The sequence below is a fragment of the Phallusia mammillata genome, chromosome 6, assembly GCF_965637545.1.
Source record: "Phallusia mammillata chromosome 6, kaPhaMamm4.hap1.1, whole genome shotgun sequence".
Taxonomy (NCBI): Eukaryota; Metazoa; Chordata; class Ascidiacea; order Phlebobranchia; family Ascidiidae; genus Phallusia; species Phallusia mammillata.
The window spans coordinates 2576202-2596146 of record NC_137257.1 but is presented as its reverse complement, the minus strand read 5'-3'; the positions used below and the strand labels follow the sequence as shown (position 1 = coordinate 2596146).

Sequence of the window (19945 nt, the reverse complement as noted above, 5' to 3'; positions counted from 1 at the left end):
CGAATACCAATGCTGCAACACATATAACTTGTTTCGTTGCATGTAACTGCAAAATAGTTAAACAAAACATAAAACTTCAGAAAACTCCATCGTGTCTTTTGTGCGCGCATTTTCAACGTTGTGGAAACAAAATGGTTTTCCTGATGCGCATGTTTAAAAGAGTGTTACCTCGTGCTAAGACCACGCAATGTGCCAGCAAAAACGCACGCTATACGTTCATTATCATGACACGCATTTCCAATGCAAACTTCGATTCCTACGCTTAAGGTTTATAGGTAACTCCTTGGCTGTTGAACATATTTCGAAATCAATCCATATTTTGTGTGTGTCACCATTGCGCAGTGTTTCGCAAAAAGGCGTGTGGCTTACTTAATAAATTTGGTCAAATTTAGTTAAACCTAGTACAATGCCTCTATGCGACCTCTAAAATCTGCGTCAAGTTGCCTAATGTTTGGAACAGGTTCTAATTGGACGAAACGTGCGTTGACCGTTATGTGTAGTATATGGTGAAGTGTGTGTGTTAGCATCATAGACAGAAATGACATGATTGGCGTTGGTTCTCGCAAAGCATAAGTTCATGGCTATTCTTTCTAACCTTTTTTTAAATATCGTATTTATGTGATCGTATGGGCGGCGGCTTTCAAAGTTTTTTTTACCCTATAGTTTGTGCAGCTTAGGCTACAATCGAGTAAATACGTTAGCCAGGCGTCGACATTCTTTTAACCCAGCGGTTCTCAAACTGTGCTTCGCGACGCCCTGGTGCGTCGTTTCAATTTTCCAAAGGCGTCGCAGAATATTTCCGTTTCGTAACTTTTAGTTATTGTATCAATAAACACAACTTTAATATTAAGTTTCTTAATTAACTTTTATTTGCTGGTGCGTCGCAAGTCCTGAAAACTTTTCCAGAGGCGTCGCAACAAAAAAAGTTTGAGAACCACTGTTTTAACCCATAAAAGGCATGTAAATCCACCATTGAATACCGAAAAGTACAAGTAAAAAAATTACTAAATAAGATAACAGCTGCAGAATTGTATAAAAATAAGCGAGTGATTTAGTGTAAGAAATAAGTACTAGGGTGGGATAAAAATGCAATCTTTTTAATGCTTGTATACCACATGCAAGCATTAACAAACCTACCATGTGAACTGTTGTAAATTCATCAAAGGGTACGCGCGGTTCTTGCAAAAAAGATTAATGCACAACTCATGCCAACCCCAGCCCAAACCCCAAAACGTTATTTGGAACGGAAAAAAAAATTAGAAGGTAACTGGCAGATTGCCCATTCATAAAAAAAACTCTCGTGTTTTGTGACGCGTTTCGAAACGAGGGCCGGACCCTAGCATTTCCGGCAGTAGAAAGTTCTTCAGAAGTGAATTCTGTGGACCATCACTTCTGCGAAATTCTTTGACGCAGGCGAACATTCATCAACTCGGGAACATATGATGCGCTTGTCATATTCGGTCCAATCACGCACGATATCACGCAACCAACGGACCACTGTGTTGTGCTAAAAAATGACCCTGGTTATGCTTTCACTGTGGGCTGGTTTGCAAATTTACCAGTTGTTTTTAATAGATAAAATCATATGTTTTGCGTGAACTAGTATTAGCTTTTGAATAACATTTTTCCCACATTAGACATACTGTGTGGTAACAATCATTAATACATTTTCTGTTGTTGCATGATGACACGACAAAGGGCAATTTTTAGTTTTCTAACTGTTGTCGGATTGTCGTAAAAAATTATTTTAAAAAGATATTGGGTTAACTTGGCACAATTTTCAAAATGGTGAACATTGCTTCTAACTAAAAGCCCCTGTGTATATTTACATCTTCAAAATCTTATTCAAATATAATCGATTTAATTATTTTTTTCACCCATAGCACCATTTACCTTCTGCAGCCTATTGGCTATATCTTATGTGTAACCCTTTCCAAATTTGGATTCAATAAATTCGTCTTTCCTGTCGGGGTTTGAACTAACGACCTTTGGTGCAACATTTATCTCCAAGCGTGCCGGTAAGTTGGCTGGTGATGATAAATGTCAGGTAACCTATCATTCTGCGTCCAAATTTCGGCCAATTCGCCTTCTCTGGATGCGAAAGTTGTTTAATGATGTGCGGTTCCGTTTCATACCACGATGTCGTGGATTAAATACGAGACGTTTTTTTACGAGTTTAAAGTCGGTCTTTGCAATAAAAGTTCATTAAAAGTACAAAGAGGTGGGTAAGCCCTAACGTCGCCATTACCAACAAAATGTAAGGTCAAATGTTTTGGATGTAAGGTCAAAGTCTTGAACTTACTTTTTAGACTTGTTCTTTTTTCAAGAGTTTTACCTAATTAAATTTGAAGTTTTACTTAAATAGATTTGTTTTTTCTCACTTTTAACATTTTTACCACGAATTTTTTTTAAATCAACTGTAACGTTTGCAAAGATCTGCAAAAACATTTTTGCTGCAAAAAAATTTCGAACCATTTCCGGCAATCACGTGACTCGGATATATATTACTGTGAAAATAGTTTGTTTTTTAATTTTGTCAAAAACGTTTTATAATATGCATGAAACGGTATTTCGGCAACCGAACCAATTTGACCAAATTTCCAGTTAAAGCCAATGTTTTGTAAATGCCAAACATTAATATCGGAATTCCTTTAGGGGAATTAGAAATGATTTCATTAATTTTCACGTCAGTTAGTTTTGTTGCTACAACAGTGTTGGTAAAAATCGGCATTCAAACCATATTAGAACAAATGACTTATAAAGGATAAACAGTGCTAAGGGCTCTAAGTCTATACCATTGACGCAGTAAAACCAGTTTCAACCCCTTATATGTTCCAGCGCTTACGCATACAAGTTCTATGACTAGTCTCATGCCAATGAAGGAAAGTATTTTTAAAAGGATAACACTGATATTATGAAGGACTGTTGAGGTTGTTTGTTTTTAATATTTTAGAACACAGTTTTTGCATCAGGTTGAATAAGGAAAATTTAGGAAACATGTTTAAGCTGCTCGTGTAGATTTACGTTTTGTTTGCATTAGGGTACATCTAGCTCAGTGGTTTTTAATATTTTCATGATAGTTTTCTCTGGGAAAAACTTTATTCACCCCCTAAAACTAAACTAAATTCAACAAAACTAAAATTATTTACTATGATGTCAAAAAAGGTAGACGTCACGAAAAAAATAAGAATGTAATTATTCCCTTATATTTACCCATTGGAAAGTAATTACCCGCAGGTTAAGAACCACTGATCTAGCTATTTAATGTTGTGCAAAAAATAAAGGTAAAAATACCAATCGTCAAGTTTAAAACCTGCCACTAAGCTGTCTGTTATGCATTCCCCGGTATCGGTTAGCAATCTACCAGCTGGCCTTTGCCTTAATAATTCACCGCAGTTCAATATTGCCTTCTGTGCGTGTTGCCTCTAATCCGCGAACCGGTGTAAACATAACAGTTGCAGCTTTTTGTTTTGTTTGCTAGTGGATTATCTCTTGCTACGAAAAGGATTGTTCGTTTTGGAAATCGTCTATTTGTTTGTTTCAACATTGCGAGTAGACATTTGGTCGTGTGTATGGAGTAATAGTTGTAGGTGTTTGGGCCTAAAATCGTTGCCAAAGACATTTTCATGAATTGTATTTAAAAATGTATTTTAGTAGATACTTTAAGAAAACGCAAAGGCGATGATAAAACCCAAACTAGACTGCTATAAGAAACCAATAACAAGTTTTTTTGATAATTTTACCTGAAATAGGTGTATTATTGTCTTTTAAGCTTGTCCTTTTTTCACTTTTTTGTCAATAAGAGATAACCATTTTACTTGAAATCATTAAAATTGGCATTTTGGTCAAATAACTGTATGTATAAAAGTTTACATACATATCAAAACTGGATCAAAAATCAAGAAAGTTTCCATTACTTTTTTTTTGATTACATCGGAAAAAATGGCACGCGTATATAATAATCACATCACCTCGCACCTAATTTCATTGTATTACATCCAATCGGTGTCCCTAATAGTGACTTCTTTATTGTTCACCAGCGAAAACAGTGACACGGTTGTTAAACCGGCACCCGTCGCCGATTTGATTATTTAGAACACGGCGACTGGCGTTTTTCTTTTCCTGCATAGACCCCAGGGCCTTCAGTTCCTGGTGTTTAGTTCGTGAGATACTTCCACGCAGCAAGGGTGCCCCTGATTGGCGGCCGAAACGTTTGATGTCCAGGATGTCACGATAGTTTAACACAAGGCCCCGATTTCAGTTGTGTTCGTTGATATTTAGAGTTAGACAGAAAAAGTTTTCAGATTTCGCAGGTATGTTTTGATAAGTGAAAACAAGCGAAGTAAGGTAAAATGATATCGTATGGCTTTGTGTTATAATGCATAAAATATTTGTTTGCGAAAACACACAAAAAAAACAATGTTAAAATATATCTTTAAAATTGTGTCCAAATCATTGCGTTGACGTTGTTAACTCTTAACTCATAGTTGTAAATGCAAAATTTGTGTAAAAAACAAATTTGTGTTAAAAATTACATTATCGAGTAATGTAAGATTGAAAGCGTTTACGAACGAGCAACAGGATGTATCAGGTAATATATGACAGGATGCATAATGCAATACATGTTTGGACAGTCAGGCACCGGTAGCTTAGTTGATTGTAGCATTTGCTTTCCCAGACAAGACTCTAAGAAGAAATGCTTGTGTGTTTGTTCACAGCGTGTAAGTGCTAGATAATTAAATTCGAGACAGACGATTTAATTGTTTAAATCAGTATCACGGTGCGACTTGCAGGAGCTGTAATCTGACATCTTTTGTTGTAACCTATACAAGCATTGTTTCAACTGACATATTTTCTTGAAAAGGGTCTTTTTACCATTGATCAGACTGTGTACATTATAAAGCAGAGAACATCCTGTGAATGTCAAAAAAGCGTGGACTTTTCCGAAGTTATACCGACGAACATGATGCTTAAACTTGTGCTATACCTCTCAATACTTGGGTATTTAACCCAGCAAGCATCAGCTGAAACAAGGTGGTGCCCTACTACTCTGTACGACTCCAATATATCCCCTGATGGCTGGATACCTTACGATGACCAGCAGATGACTTGTCTAAATTGTTCCAATCAATCCATCGGTCTTCTCAGCAACAGCAAGGTCGACAAATATGAATGTTGTGAAGGAAAATCTGAATTGAAGGGAGCCTGTCAAAGCCGGGGAAATGGGGCTTTTTGTGCCGGTGGGGTTCAGGTAATTTATGTGCTTGTTTGTACGATTTAACATTAGTACCAGATTATATAATTCTGGCTTATAAAAAATATTCTCAAAAATGTGGAAGGCAATCAGTGTAATAATTGTAGCTTCTATCTGCATTTTACTGTAGTGTATCTTATAGTAGCCGCATCCCTAATGCTTTTCTTATCAAACTAGACATCTTTGACTATCATGGAAATACAATTGTATTTTAATACTTTTGATAGACTACATTGTCCATCATTGTATCTTGTAGGGACAGCGCGTCGGTGGCACATTTTTGCGTTTAATAACAATTTCCAAACAACAATTTAATTAAGGTTATCTTAACTCGCAATCATTGTCCATTGATGCATGATAGAGTTTGCTCTTTATTACAAATTTGCATTCTGGCATTTAAAGGGCTTTTTAGCTGTTCACGTAAGAACATTCAATTGCCATGCAAATTCGTTTCAATGCAGCCGCTGCAAAGTCGTGAAAGGTGCAACCGAATAACAAAACATGCACGATGTGACGTAATAAAAGACTGCATACAGATAAAAATCTAATTTTGCAGACCTGAAAAAACTGTTTAATATTTTAGGTACACAATTCACCGCTTAAAAGATTCTAATTAGAAACGGACAATCCAATATATTTGTAAAAAACATAACGTTTCGACATATTTTATATTTGAGAATGACATAAGATTTTTAAATAAAATGTCATATTTCAAATAAAATTGTAAAAATTCACTTAACGAAGCTCGCTGGTAGGTGCCATATAAATTTGTCGAGCTAGTCGTGTATGTGATGCTTCATTTTGTCGCAGACTAACATAATGTGTCGCAATAAGTGCTCTCGCGTGTTCATCGGATTATAGCGAGTGCGTTTTGAGGTAATGCGCAATCTGTCACAACTTTTTCGTACACGACATGTCATTTTTTAAATGACAAACCGCATGGTGTTATAGAAAGCAAGGAGAGGAACACGTATTAATTCGCCACTTATGTCCTTATTTTTGATTGTTATTTCAGGGTGATATTGTAGAAATTAAGAGTTTACATTGAAAACACTATTTTGTGTGTGTTTTAGAGCGAAAGAATACAAAAAAACCTGTCTCATTTTAAAAATGGATGCCAATCGTACTTTTAAAAAGTTGTAAAAATTGGACGCATATTCGGCTGGACTGAAAAGAGATAATGTATATATTTTACTCTATTACATTACATCGTTCACTGTAAATATTACATATACTGTACACACAACGTTATAAATTCGGACTGCCTTGTCTCCCATATTTATTAGCTTCACGAAATACTTTACCATATGGCCCTCTGTTGTTCGTTGTAAACAGAATCAAATAAACATTTTGCATTTGTTTACCATTCCACGTTGTTTACTTGTTCCAATTGAAACTAATGCATCAATCCCAGCAGCCATTAGCGTCCATTAACTTGTGTTGTTTTGTGTAGTGTGATGGAATCAAGCAGTGCCCTGATGGCCAGGACGAAGTTGGATGCAACGAATGCAATCAAACTACTTCATTTACTTGCGCGCACCATGCCGATTCTAAGCCATGCATCTCCTCTAGCCAGGTATTTAATGTTTACTTGAATTAATGTGGAAAAAAGAATTGGGTGTAGACTACACTGTCTGCAGCTTACTTATTATTGTGACTGCTCATTGCTATTAAAATCGAATCGGTACGTAGGAAACTGTCTTATTTCAAACAGGCGTATAACAAAAGCCGACATTTATTGGTTTTATACGAAATTAAACTAAGTCAAAAGGTAATTCATGGACTATAAGCTGTCTAACGTGAAATTGCTGTGCAAAAATACACTTTATTTTTTTGACAGCTAAATCCAACTGTCGTGGTCCAACTGAAACTTTTAATTATTAAAAAAGCATTTTTCAACGCATATTTTAGAAACTATGCTGTTATTCTTTTAAATATTTTTCAGTAAAGTTCATGCACTTGAAAATCAATGTCGTGGGAGTAAACAAGAATTATGGGCTTTTGAAGGCAATAACCTATGTTGCAGGCGACCAGATAATCCGCTAAACAGCATGTAGTAACTACCATGTACCAAATACCATAACACATCGGGTTAAAAGCGAGATCGATGATTGACATAAGTAACAGCAAGATTAACAGATTGCCCCTGTCGTTTTCAAGGATCAAAACCAATGCCCTTCAATCGATCCAGTATTTAGGTTAATGTGCATTAAGCTTCACAAATTTACTCAACAGGCCAATTGAATGTAAGGGCTACAATCGGAGTTGGTTATTACTAATTCATACTCATGTCCGGAATAGTATGCATTTCCTTAACAAACTTAAGGATGCTGTGTTTAATTCATGATATAACCATTGCGCAATTTGAACGTAAGCAATAACAGTTGTAATAAGGTTCTATCTGATTTGATTGTTGAAAAAACGAGCATACAATCTTTGTGTACAAGTGTTCTTTAACCACATGTCAGCCATTCGGCCAAAACATATGGAAGTCGCGCCAGCTGGCCCAAGCGACTTGAACTTGTAGCGACAAAACCGCAACAAACAAAATACATTTTCACGGTCCCAATGCGGTTTAGGTGTTTAATGCAAGAAGGCGCTTAAACCACAACGTATGAGTAGGCGAGCTAAATCAGTCTATTTTAATCATAAAAACGCGGTGTTCGTGGCTTGGTTTGCTGTGAAACATCCGATTATTCACAGGCCGTAGTCCAACGTCCAACCTACATGAATTTACTTGTCTGTATAACATGACCAAAGGACTCACCTTAAAAACAAAATCCAAATATTAATTTGATCATCGGTTTAATATGACTGTACTTGGAACATAGCAAGCTTGATTTGGAGCTGACTTTACACCTGGCCTTGTTTTTGTCACAATTTTAACTTTCTGATCTAATTTGGGCTTTGTCACAAAACAAATTACGTTCAGGGCTTGTTCTATCGAGTTCAGACCCCATTTAACGGCCAGTTTTAAATCCTGTCATGCACAACTATGTTTAGTGCATGGAAAGTAGGATATTTTTAAGCAATATGCAAGTTACTTTGAATAAAGCAATCATCTTCGTGTTTAGGTGTGCGATGGGACAAAAGATTGCGCAGAGGGTTTGGATGAAACTGGTTGTCACTGGCACGGAGGTTGGTGCGATGGTTTCTTATGCGGAAAACCACATGAAAGATGTATTCCCAAATCCCAGGTATGTACTTTTCCATCAACCTGCAAAAAGTACAATCACAAAATTTGGTCCAATGTGTTTTTTATCTTCAGGAACGCCAAATAATGCGTTTTTAACATATCATGTCATGTTTTCGGGCATGGTTTGGAAATAACTGACAAATCTTTGTGTATAAAACGTTTTATTATGCAGTAGAAACCAAATCCAGAAACCTTAAATGGTATAAAATTAAGATCTTGATTTAACTTTACAAAGGTGATTTTTCAACCAAAGTCACCATTATATACTCACTAAGGTTAACAGAATGTGGAAAAATGTTTAACAAAAAGGTGTTTCAAATGGTCATATCCACGTGTCTGTCATTTAACTTTCGAAAAAACCTGTAAACATTTTCTGACCTTTCAATTACTGTCAAGTTTTGACGAATTAGTTTTGTTCGAACAAGGATGAAAATGTCGCCTTGTATCAGCGCCCAATCTGTCTTGTGGTCAGCGGTCGTAAAAAAGTTTTCTATTGTACTTTGCGGTGTTTTTTTTCACAATGCAAGCGCCAACGCAGCAACACAAAAAGGGCGTTGTCTGTTTGTTGCAACGTGTTTCAATCTTAGTTCATTTCCCAAACAACATTAAGTTTCCTCCGATGACATGTAAGATTTTAGAGATGTCCTCAAAACGAAACTAACAAAATAGTTCGTTGAAAACAACATTATTATTTTCATATATATTTCTGTATAATACTCTTTAAATATAAATATAGACTCTAAATATTTATTGACTTTTCAATAAATTTTCATATAAATCAATTATAAAAGTATATTATTTTTAACTTTTCAATAAATTTTAACATAAATTTAAACTCTAAAATATCATTTTATTGACTTCCCTACAAATTTTAATTTAAACCCTAAAATGTCATTTCATTGAGTTTCCAATAAATTTGAACATCAATTTAAACCCTAAACATTATTTTATTGGCTTTCCAACAAAATTCACAAACTCTGACGAATGAAACGTGAAGTGTTAAACATGATGCGCATAATTTCGATTAAACTACTAAGAATTGCAGGTGCACAAAAAGGTTACATAAGAGATTTGCGTGTATTGGCCTACAGCCCAAATATCTGAAACGTGCTCCATTAACTTCATGCAGGCCAAGATTTGTTCTGAATTTCAGGATGCATTGCCTACAACAGTTCCAACAAAATGTATTTGATTGTTTGAAAGTCTGTTTGTCAAACTGTGTGTAGAGTCTTGTTGTAAATAGAGATAAAACAAAATCACTGGTGATGGCATGAGCATTTGCTGAAAAGTCTAAACAATTAAACATATATTTTTTACGTCTGTTTTGGTCGTTAAATTTTTCATTAGGCCAAACCTTAGTAACATTTTATGAAGCTTCATGTAATTTTTTATTTGGTGTTTTGCTAACAATTAACTTCTAAAAGGCGTGTTTTTCGCGATACCAATTTACATTTAACTTTGTTTAAACAAAACGGGTTAAACAGAAACTTGGAAAAATGTTCTGAATTCAAGATGTGAAATAGTTCAATGCAAACGACCTACAATTTTTTACACTGAACTGAATCCTTGTAGTTATGTCGTAACATTTTACGAGCCACTAGCGGTACAAATCCCTGTTTATGGTTCCTTAATGGTCTTAACCCGTCTGACCCAGATGCTCGTCCTAAATTTGACCTTGTATCAAAAAGACGCGCGGTTCTTGTGGTCGGCTTTCATTGAAACTGTAAACAATGACTAATGACCTTGATGCAGTGACCTTGATGTCAATTGATGCAATAAACTGAAGTATTCAGTCTTTTTATTGCCTTAAAAAGACGAGAATTTACTAAGATGGCCTAGAAACAATAAATCGAACTGTTTTTATTGAACTTTTATCTAGTTGATGAAATCTTTTGACTTATTACAGCGTTTAAACTTTCCTAGTTAACTTAGGTGAAATTTAATGTTGCGAAAGAAAAATGGCATTGATTCGGGTTTGACTTTACGCTAAACCTTATTTGTGTTTTAATATCACCAACTTTCAGGCCTAATACGAGATTTTTTTGCGAAAAGGGGGCCCGATTTTGAAACAAATAAAACAACACCATAGATATAAAAATACTGAAATAATTATCATTAAATCCAATTCCAAAAAAGATGCTTTTTTTCACAGGTATGCGACGGCACTAAGCAATGCATCGACGGTTCGGACGAGTACAACTGTCGGTACTGCTTCATGCAATTCCGTTGTTCGGTCTACCAGAGGGCCGACGATCTTGCGCGAATTCTGCCGCAAGTTTCGAACACAACTACCGCGCAATGTATCGGATCTTTCCGAGTGTGCGACGGGATCCGGGATTGCAATAACTCTATTGACGAAGATGGCTGCTACCGCTGGCAGGAGTGGTCACCTTGGAGCGCTTGCTACAAACCGTTCGTCTGTACACGTACCAGGTAATAAGTGCTTGATAAAACTAATATCTAACTGAGAGCAAAATTACTATTAAAGACTTGGCAACCTTGTAACATCCCACAAAATTATTTTCATTAGCACTGAAGTTGAGTGATTAAATGACAACTTTGTTCTTATGTAAGCTGCTCTTCAAAATCTTGTGTCTAAAACGTATATGATTAACAGCAAAATAGGAACACCATACACCATCGTAGCTTAAGCGGGTTTACTAACCAGTTTCGTGCGGCTACCTGTGACGTGTTTAAAAATTGGTAATACAAAGATTTTAGGTATGAATTTGGATCGTTCAAATTTTACAGTTTTTCGCTACCATTTTTACCTTTTTAAATGACATAATTTTGTGTCACCTGACTGCACGAAGCTTGCTAAGCAACCCGCTTAAATACGTAAGCGCTGCGATCCACTTAGAAACGCTGGTAGTAAAACTCGATAATACTAAAATATATATATATAAAAATTCTGATTAGTTTAATGGTAATGTTACCGGTCGCAGTTAAAAAATGAAGGTAACACTATCTCAATGCTATTTGTCAAAAGAGGCAGATTTAAATTTGCATCAGTTTGCAAATAACTCGATTTGATAAAATGCTAACATTGTTTGTCTGTGCAAACTCAAAACAATCTTTTTAACCTTGGTCTATTTCTACCAGAACTCGCCGATGTGTGAATAAGTTTGGTTCCGAAGTTTTCCCTTCAAGTTGTTATGACGTTGAAGATTACCACGATCCTAACGGCGGATTCGGAAAGGAAATTGACGCGCAAATCTGCCCTGTTTGTATTTCGACTCCCGCTCTTACATCTACTACTACAACCTCCCCATCAACTACGAAGACGACTGTTCCAATCACTACTACATCCCCCCTGTTAACTACAGGTTCTACTATTGCTGTCATCTCTACCACTGCCCCTGAAACTTCCAGCACAGCTATTCCCACTTCTGCAACAACCTCCCTATCGGCATCAAGTACAGCTATTCCAACTGAAACGACAACCTCCCTCCCTGCCACCACTACTGTTTTTACAACGTCCACAGATGTTACCTCAACACCTTCCCAAACAACTCAAACTTCTGCATTTGCAAACAGCCCAACCTCAACCCTTGAGAGTTCGACCACAGCTGTTCCAACTAGTTCTACAACCTCCACTGCTGTTCCAACAAGCAGTCTCACCTCCCTAATAACTTCTGTCGTAGCATCTACAACTAAACCTACACCAACGGAAGCATCGTCAACGACACAACCTACGTTAAATCCAGTTACGTCACCAGCTATGACGTCACCAACAACACTTTTCACTTTTGGGGATGCAACGTCGAAAACGAGCCAAGTGATTGAAACTACAGCCCAAGTGGTCACAGATTCGACTGTTTATTTTACAAGTTCAGGTGATTATCAAAAATTCAATAAGATTTTGTCTTTTGTAAGTTTCAATTTCAATCATCTCCTATAGAACTGTAACAAAAAAAAACTACTTTTTTCATAACAATTTTGTGTAATTTAGAGTTCAGTAGTTTTAACACAGACGTTTTATATTTAACTTAATAATATAATATAAAGTTTTATCTAATATAAACTTAAGGATGCTTTTCCGGCAAATGCATTGTTTTATCCGATGTTTTTACAAAACATTTTAAGTTAACTCAATATTTCTAAAGTTTAAACAATAAAATAAAATGTTAACACAGGTGATGGAGAAAACCGATGGCCTACAACGCCTATTTCCGAAACCCAGTCAACCGCGACGGCACTGAACAACGTCACTGGCAACGTCACAGACTCTACTACGTCACCACGCCGTCCACTTCTTTCCGTAATCAGTTTATCTCTGGTCATATCCGTAGCTGTGGTGGCCGCTCTTATATTAATGGTGGTTATTTGTTCGCTGGTGTTTTGCTGTTCAGAGCAAAGACGAAAGAGAGGTTAGTTCGTAGTGCAATGTACAGTAAATTACCACATTACAAATAGTTATACCCAGTGGTGGGATTCAAACTTTTTGTCAGTCGGCCCCATCACAAAAGTCATTTTTTAGCCGGTTCTATCACAAAAGTCATATTTTTCAGCCAATTCTGTTACAAAACGTACCAGGACAGTAACCAGTAATGCTAACCGGATCGCTGGTCTCATAAAATTTCGGGAGACGGTTCTATAGAACCGGTGCGAACCGGCTGAACCCCATCACTGGTTATAGCTCTAAACGGGCTTGATCTAGCCTTATTTTGGTACTTGGTGCCCGGCTTAGCATTAGAAGCGCAATGTACGGTTAACACTTTCTATTCAACGAATAGTTTTAGTCATGCAGGGTTGCCTTCAAACTAAAGTTTAAAAAATGACGACCACAAAAACAAATTATTTTCCTACTAAAAAACTGAACAAACGAATTTAACGAAATATTTGTATTTTTAATTTTAAAATCACATCAAAAACACAACCAAAACTGTGTGATCGCAGACAAGCAATCGGTAAACACCAGGCCCCGAAGGCAGAACGCCACATAAATAGGGTAACTTGCGCCATCTTGCGGCAAACACAAAAATATAAAAATCATTGAGCCATTCTGTTAATGTGATAATACTTTTCTTCATACTTGTCTTTGTAAAATTGCATTAGGTATCATTTATACGCTGAAAGACTTACATAAAAAAGAAGCAACAAATACATGAAACAGACGAATACTTTGCTTGTACTTGATTTGCAATTAATATGCTACTGTTTTCTATAGGCAAGTGGGTACCTCGTCGACGTTACAAAGACCAGCGTGAGTTTAACGTACCGCAAATGTATCATGACGTGTCTGTGGACGATGTCAGACCAACCGGGGTGGATGCTGATGCCAACAAGGTAAACGTTACTTTGCTTTTAGATATAGGCAAAGTGCATTGTCGCTTGGACATGCTTATAAATGGTTTAACAACGACGAGAAAAACGGAAGGAAAAATTTTTCTGCCTTATGTGTGTGACGTAATAATGCACCAAGTGTCATCACGTGACTTTGGGTGTTTGTTTTTGTGTGGTACTTTACCAAGCAGTGTAAGGGACAAAGTTAACCAGCAATCAATCTTATCCTGTTTTACTTTGTCAATGGAAGCAACGTCATAACTTTGTCAAGTTTTGTTCCGTTTTATTAGCCTGTACTTTTCTATATATATATGATACAAATCTTGTACGGTGTTTCTCTCTCTCTCTATATATATGTCTATGTCTTCTACCAAAACAAACCTTAACTATCTCTTGTTTTACCCTCTCAGGAAGCTGTACCTAAACCGACTACGCTCGGCTCGTTCACCGCCGTCCAATCAGGGGTCGACAGCGGCATCGACGAAAGTCACTCAACCACATCGACCTTGGAACACGTGACTGTCGTTCCTCAACGCTCAAGCGCCTCATTTCAAGGCAGCCCAACTCTGTCGAGTGTTTCATCTGGCGCTGGGAGCCTTCGCAGTGATGAATTACAAAACCCGGTTTTTCGTTCCCCCTCAGACCTTCCCCCGCCACCCCCTCACTTACGTCACAATGATGTATAAGAATTGACTTTGTTTGTTTGTTTGTTGCTGTTCCCGGCAAATGCGCCGAACCATGGGTTGTATACGGATGGGAACTACTGGTGCTGTACGCTCCACAAAACTTCTTGGTTTTGACACTCTTTTGTCGTTTTTCAACCTTTAAGGGCGAATCCTACATAAGGTTGCCTTGCAGAAGCTTTTAATAAAAACGACCAAGACATATCTTTCCCCTGACGCCAGAATGGAAACTATTTTTCGTTTTATATACGCAACTCCGTCTTTCCATTGGTTACAACAAGAGGCTTTTCCTAGATACTTATTTGGTATCAAAACTGGATATAGTGCACGATTTTGGTTTGATTACAACGCATTTCAAAATATCAAGTTAACTTGATACTATGCCTGGCAGCAATAGCTTATAGGCTACATTTCAAAATAGTTATCAAATTTGCTCTCGGAGTTACAGGCCGAAGGTACAAACTGTACTTTTGACGAAACCTGTAGTTATTCGAAGAAAATGAAAATACATAAGCTATCATGTTGTTGCAACCATCACACACTAATCAAAAACGTTTGATTTTCTGTTTGCATTTTATTTAGCGCATTATGTGTACCTTATTTGTGTTGTGTTACGGTTTTACTGCCTAATAAAGCGAACAAAATACAAACTTGCTGACTTTTTTTGCTGCCCTCTGTCTTCGCAACACAAAACGTGGTCCATATTCATCAGATTGCTTCTGATATTCGTTGTTAGCTTTTTAACCGAATCAAACCTTGATGTGATTATTTCTTTTTACTAGATGCCCTTTCTCTCGAACATACCAAGGCTTTTATCGTGGATATGAATTGGCAAGACGTAAAACGAAAATCGATCGTTAATATTCCTGAGGTAATGTATTCTTAGATTGTAATTGAATTACGAGACTGGATAAAAATCATTTAACTGTATGTGAAATTTCGTTTTACCAATATGAGATTAAATAGAAGTAAGCTTTAGACAGTGCACACTGTTTCGACTAATAAGATCTCATCAGTGCATCTGGTGACAGAACAAAGGCCGTATTGGCTAGTGTAGCTGATTAAACATAATGTGCTAATTTTTATTCCTGGTGGTCTTTGAAATCTTAAACACAAGTTGTGAAGCAAAAACATTGCTGAAGATTTTGAATAAATGCACTTCTACGATTTTACTGTTTTGAAATAAGATTTACTCACCTGCTCTGCGTTCTAACATGCTTTGTGAAAAGCTGATCACAAGTGTTTGCCTATTGCCCAATTATTTTCTTTTACTTCAGGTTCGAAAATCGTTGATGGATTTATTAAGAGATCACGTGATACCAGCATGCAAAACACACAAAGTTCAAATCGGTTTGTTTTGAAGCTGAATGCCAATTCTCACGATATTGTTTCCACCAATGCAAGAGATTTTCGGGAATTTCAACGATTTTGCAAACACAAAAGTGAATTGTTTCTTTTTGTTTTTGCTGCATGATAATAAACGGGGGTTTCAGTTATTTTTCGGCTTTGGACGACTTTCAGCTGCTTTCAAATGTCGCCACATTCAAATTTTGAATGCTTTATTTCGTTTAAGGAAATAATAAATTAAAACATGTCAGAAATGTTGTTTTCTGTTATATTTTATCGGACCTAACATACGGCCAGTGGTGGGATTCACATTTTTTGTCAACTGATTCTATCACAAAAGTAATATTTTTCAGCCGGTTCTGTTACAAAAAGTCCATTAACAGTAACCAGTAATGCTAACCGTTTCGCTGATCTCATAAAATTTCGTGAGACGGTTCTGTAGAACTGCTGGATGAATCTCACCACTGCATACGGCTCAGTATTTTTTAGTCGGTAGGTGGCAAAAGAGAGCAATTTGTTGTTAGTTTTCTAGCCTGATGTATTTGAAGGCAGCTTATAAGCGATGTCATTTTACCGTGACTTATTAGTGTCAATAGACTACTGACAAAGTCACGTTAAAAGTTGTAATAAAAAAGCTAAGATTTTTTGTGGTTTTAAAGTATCTGCTATTTCACATTTTCGATGTTACGCACCCTTTATTTTATCGCCTTGGTTATGTGTAGTTTGAAATATCGGGACGATATTAACAAATTCCGAATCGTCCCATTTATGAAACTATTCTCAATTTCTTTTTATCACTGACTGAAACCCAGTTTACAACTTCCGCAATTCCTAACAAACTTGTTTATGATAAGATCGCAGAGCAACATTCCCCACGTTCAGTTTTGGAGTGTGATCATTTAGTCGTAAAATGAGAAATGCTCACATTCACATATATATGTCATCCCTTAATAGTAGAAAAAAAACTGCAAATATATGCATGAATCGTGGTAACAATAAGACCAGTCGAGTTTGGTGCCTCGCCGAACATTCTAGCAGCTTGGAATGGAAAAAGTTTAATGAATCTAAGTTTTTAGACTTCAATCCGTATGCCACAGCGCAAACTTTCACAGATTCTCTTTTATAATTGATTTCCTTTGCCACTTAGTATACTAGATTCAAGTATGTGGTAATTGGTAAAGTATGTGGTAATTGGTAAAAAGAAAAAAAAGCATTGTGCAGTCACAATGTACAATAACATGTGTTTGTTGGTAAAACAAACCTGTCTTTGTTGGCTGTATGTTGTAGAGAAGATATTTCTTAAATTCTCCAGAATCAAGCCACGCAGCACGATTGTTTGGACTAATCAACTGTTTTTGCCTTGGGCATTTTTGACGTGGAAAGAATTTTGATGTTCCACCAGCGATTTTGCAAGTTTGTTGGATTTGACATTTGACAGTGAAAGAAGACATATTTCACTATTGATATTTATGCACTGCTATTGACACAAAAGAGACAAGCATCCAGTACAACTTATATAATGATGTTTTTCAGCAGTAAGTATAATGTTTTGATTGGGTTAAACTTACAATAATAAAATGTTTACTCTCTTAAAAGTAACCAATCAACATTTTGCAATTGGTGACATAAACAAAACATCTGATTTCAAATTTTTGGGAAAAATGATCCGACAAAATGAATTTTGCAATGAGAGATATGAGTTATGGTAGGATTTTACAGGTAAAGATAATTATTTCATGTACAAAGTTTTGATTAACAAAGTCTACAACATAAAATACACATTTATATAATTCAACAACAGAGAACTTTCTGTTTCAAAAGTTTCATTTTTGCAATTTTACAGATTTCTTTGAGTAAATATTATGTAAGTTTGTTCTGTACAAAGCAGAGTGGTTGCAAATTGTGTCAGACATCACTCATTGTAAAAGGCAGATTGCTTTTTAACTCAAAATGAGTGAGAATATCTAAGTATTGTTTGATCCAAGTGATGCAGCTTTTCTGTCAACTTCATCCACATTTGTGTTGGGAAAAGTCGTTTTCAGTAACCTTTGTAAGATTCTGCCGAAAAAGTGCTGATGGATGTAGTGATTCACTGGTGTAAGTTAAAAACTCAGCAGCTTAAGGAAGATGTCAATTGCCATTCTGACAAAAGTTTTTGTCTATCAGCATGTTATGTATACCCATTGAGAGTCCGTCTGTCTTTTTAGTTTGAAACTTGACTTTATTGCAACACGACAGACAGCTTGACAGCTTCACATAACGCACTCAGTCTTAGGTTTGTATCCCGGGTTTTAAGCCTTTTATATAACCCTTTCCCGAGATTATTTTTGCTGAAATCCTGTGGATGAAGTGTTTGTCACTGTTATGGGGCTAATGTGCATGCAATTTTGTATCAAAAACATCTGTACAGCACCATTTTTTAATATTCCGGGGCATATTTTGGATGTTTAATATTGCAAATTACATGCCCACATAGTCTATACTGAAAAAGCTGCTCTCACAGTCTATACTGGAGTGTGCAGGTTTTTGCGCATAAAGAACGTATAGCTTAAGTTTCGTGTTCCCATGAACAGCTAAACAACTGTTTGGGACCTTTTTTACATTCCGTTGTACAAGTGCCACCGTAAACCTAGAAGATAAATAAAAGCCATGCTATTTGCTAAGGTGTCAATTGCCAGTAGGCTACACCTTGCTTGTCAACTCGCCAAGTCTTCATTTTTTTATTTGCTTAGTTTGTAACATAGCTATGTACAAGTATCTGGCTCATACCAACATAGTTTTCTGTCTGTTTTTGCATTGTTTCTAGTCCATGAGTTTTCTCTACCGCCAATTCTTTTTCACATTTAAACTAAAATGCCGCGATTGCAAGTTTTTTTAGGTTTACACATAGCAAAGCAAGAACACGATGTCCATAAACGTTGTATTTCGTGTTGGACATTACATTTCTGCTTAGACCGCAAATTCGATAACATATTTTACCAAACAAGTTTTACACAAGGAATTGCTGCGTCAACTTTTAACGGCAACCAAAAGGTCGCTTAGTGCGAAATAAGTTCAAAATTTGATCTAGTTTTATCAAGTCGAATTTGTACTTGTTAGAACTAGCCCAAAAAGCGCAACAGAAGCTATGAAGTAAATTAAAAAGCCCGGAACTACCCAAATTTTACTCTAAATTAACTGCTTTCAAAAACAAATAGACACAGAACTGGTACTTCAACCATTGGCCTCAATAAATTTGCAACTGGATGTCAAACATTTTTTTCACGGGGTTCGAACCCAGGACACTCCCGGGGACGAATCCCGGTCAAAGTTGTTTATGTCTGTATGTGGGCAGGCGCGCCGGACCATTCGGCCAAGTTCCTGCCCAAACAGAGTCAAATTGGCTAACAAAAGCGAGTTTGCTCAAGCTTAGATCTGAGAAACTGATAACAAATCACCTAACGTACGATCGTTTACCATTTTTGGGCCACGAATATTCCGTGTTGTAAGTGTAGCGCTTTTGGCAAACAGAGTCAAATTGGCAGAATATTTGTGACACAAAAATGTTAAATGGTGTGTACGTTAGGTGGCAGGAAAGGGCATGTAAACGTTTCTCTATTGAGGCAGTTTCTGGTTACTGCGCAAATAATGGGTTACGCGACCTACATACAGACTTAAAAGTGCTGATCTAGATCTTGCCTCAATAAACAAAAAAAGAACGGGTTCGGTTTGAACTGGAACTAACCGGTTTGAACTGGAATATACCAGCGCAATTTGCTTTGCTAATACTACACTGTTGGTAGGTCGAAAAGCTGCGAACTTAAAAGGTCAAATTATTAAACGTTTTTCAGATCTTAAGCTTTAGCAAACACCGTGGTCTCGGCGTGTGCAGAAACCTGCAATGTAATGCTGACTAAGCAATGAGTGATGTAGCGTTTCCTGAAAAAACGTGAATTGTGTCGTGTGGTGTCATTATCATCATGACATGGTCATTTGTACTTGCAATTTCCTAGTTAATTTTGTAAACTTTTGAAGCTTTCTAATCTTCCACAGTCTCTTCATGGTTGGTGCTGTTTAAATTGGGGTAAGGTTTGACCAGTGCAGTTGTGACAATACAAAGGCCATTGTTGTGAAAGGCAGGCTGAAAACCGTACCTATCATGTAATGCGTTTATTTAAGGACACTTCTTTTTTACACATG

General features: G+C 36.6%; 2 protein-coding genes across 2 annotated transcripts in view; both read left to right on the top strand.

The window, feature by feature from the left end:
• The window catches only part of LOC145232200 (protein CMSS1-like), a 57459-nt gene extending 41544 nt beyond the window's left edge, over positions 1 to 15915 (top strand). Inside the window, exons 7-8 of the mRNA XM_080096741.1 lie at positions 15202 to 15290; positions 15697 to 15915. Of these exons, the coding sequence (XP_079952867.1) occupies positions 15202 to 15290; positions 15697 to 15780 (173 nt within the window). The 3' untranslated portion in view covers positions 15781 to 15915. The remainder of the gene's footprint in view (positions 1 to 15201; positions 15291 to 15696) is intronic.
• Positions 4734 to 15069, top strand: LOC145232199 (uncharacterized). Its single transcript, XM_080096739.1, has 8 exons — positions 4734 to 5251; positions 6708 to 6830; positions 8329 to 8451; positions 10603 to 10883; positions 11553 to 12286; positions 12587 to 12820; positions 13621 to 13739; positions 14147 to 15069. Exons 1-8 carry the CDS (start codon positions 4964 to 4966, stop codon positions 14420 to 14422), a joined length of 2178 nt encoding a protein of 725 aa, XP_079952865.1. The 5' UTR covers positions 4734 to 4963; the 3' UTR covers positions 14423 to 15069.
• Positions 15916 to 19945: the final 4030 nt, after the last annotated feature.

Bases quoted from the DNA above. Each gene is read 5' to 3' on its own strand.
- LOC145232199 (XM_080096739.1), top strand. From the start codon at position 4,964: ATGATGCTTAAACTTGTGCTATACCTCTCAATACTTGGGTATTTAACC. The intron at 5,252-6,707 runs GTAATTTATGTG...TGTTTTGTGTAG, and splicing joins TTTGTGCCGGTGGGGTTCAG to TGTGATGGAATCAAGCAGTG. The intron at 12,287-12,586 runs GTGATTATCAAA...ATGTTAACACAG, and splicing joins TGTTTATTTTACAAGTTCAG to GTGATGGAGAAAACCGATGG.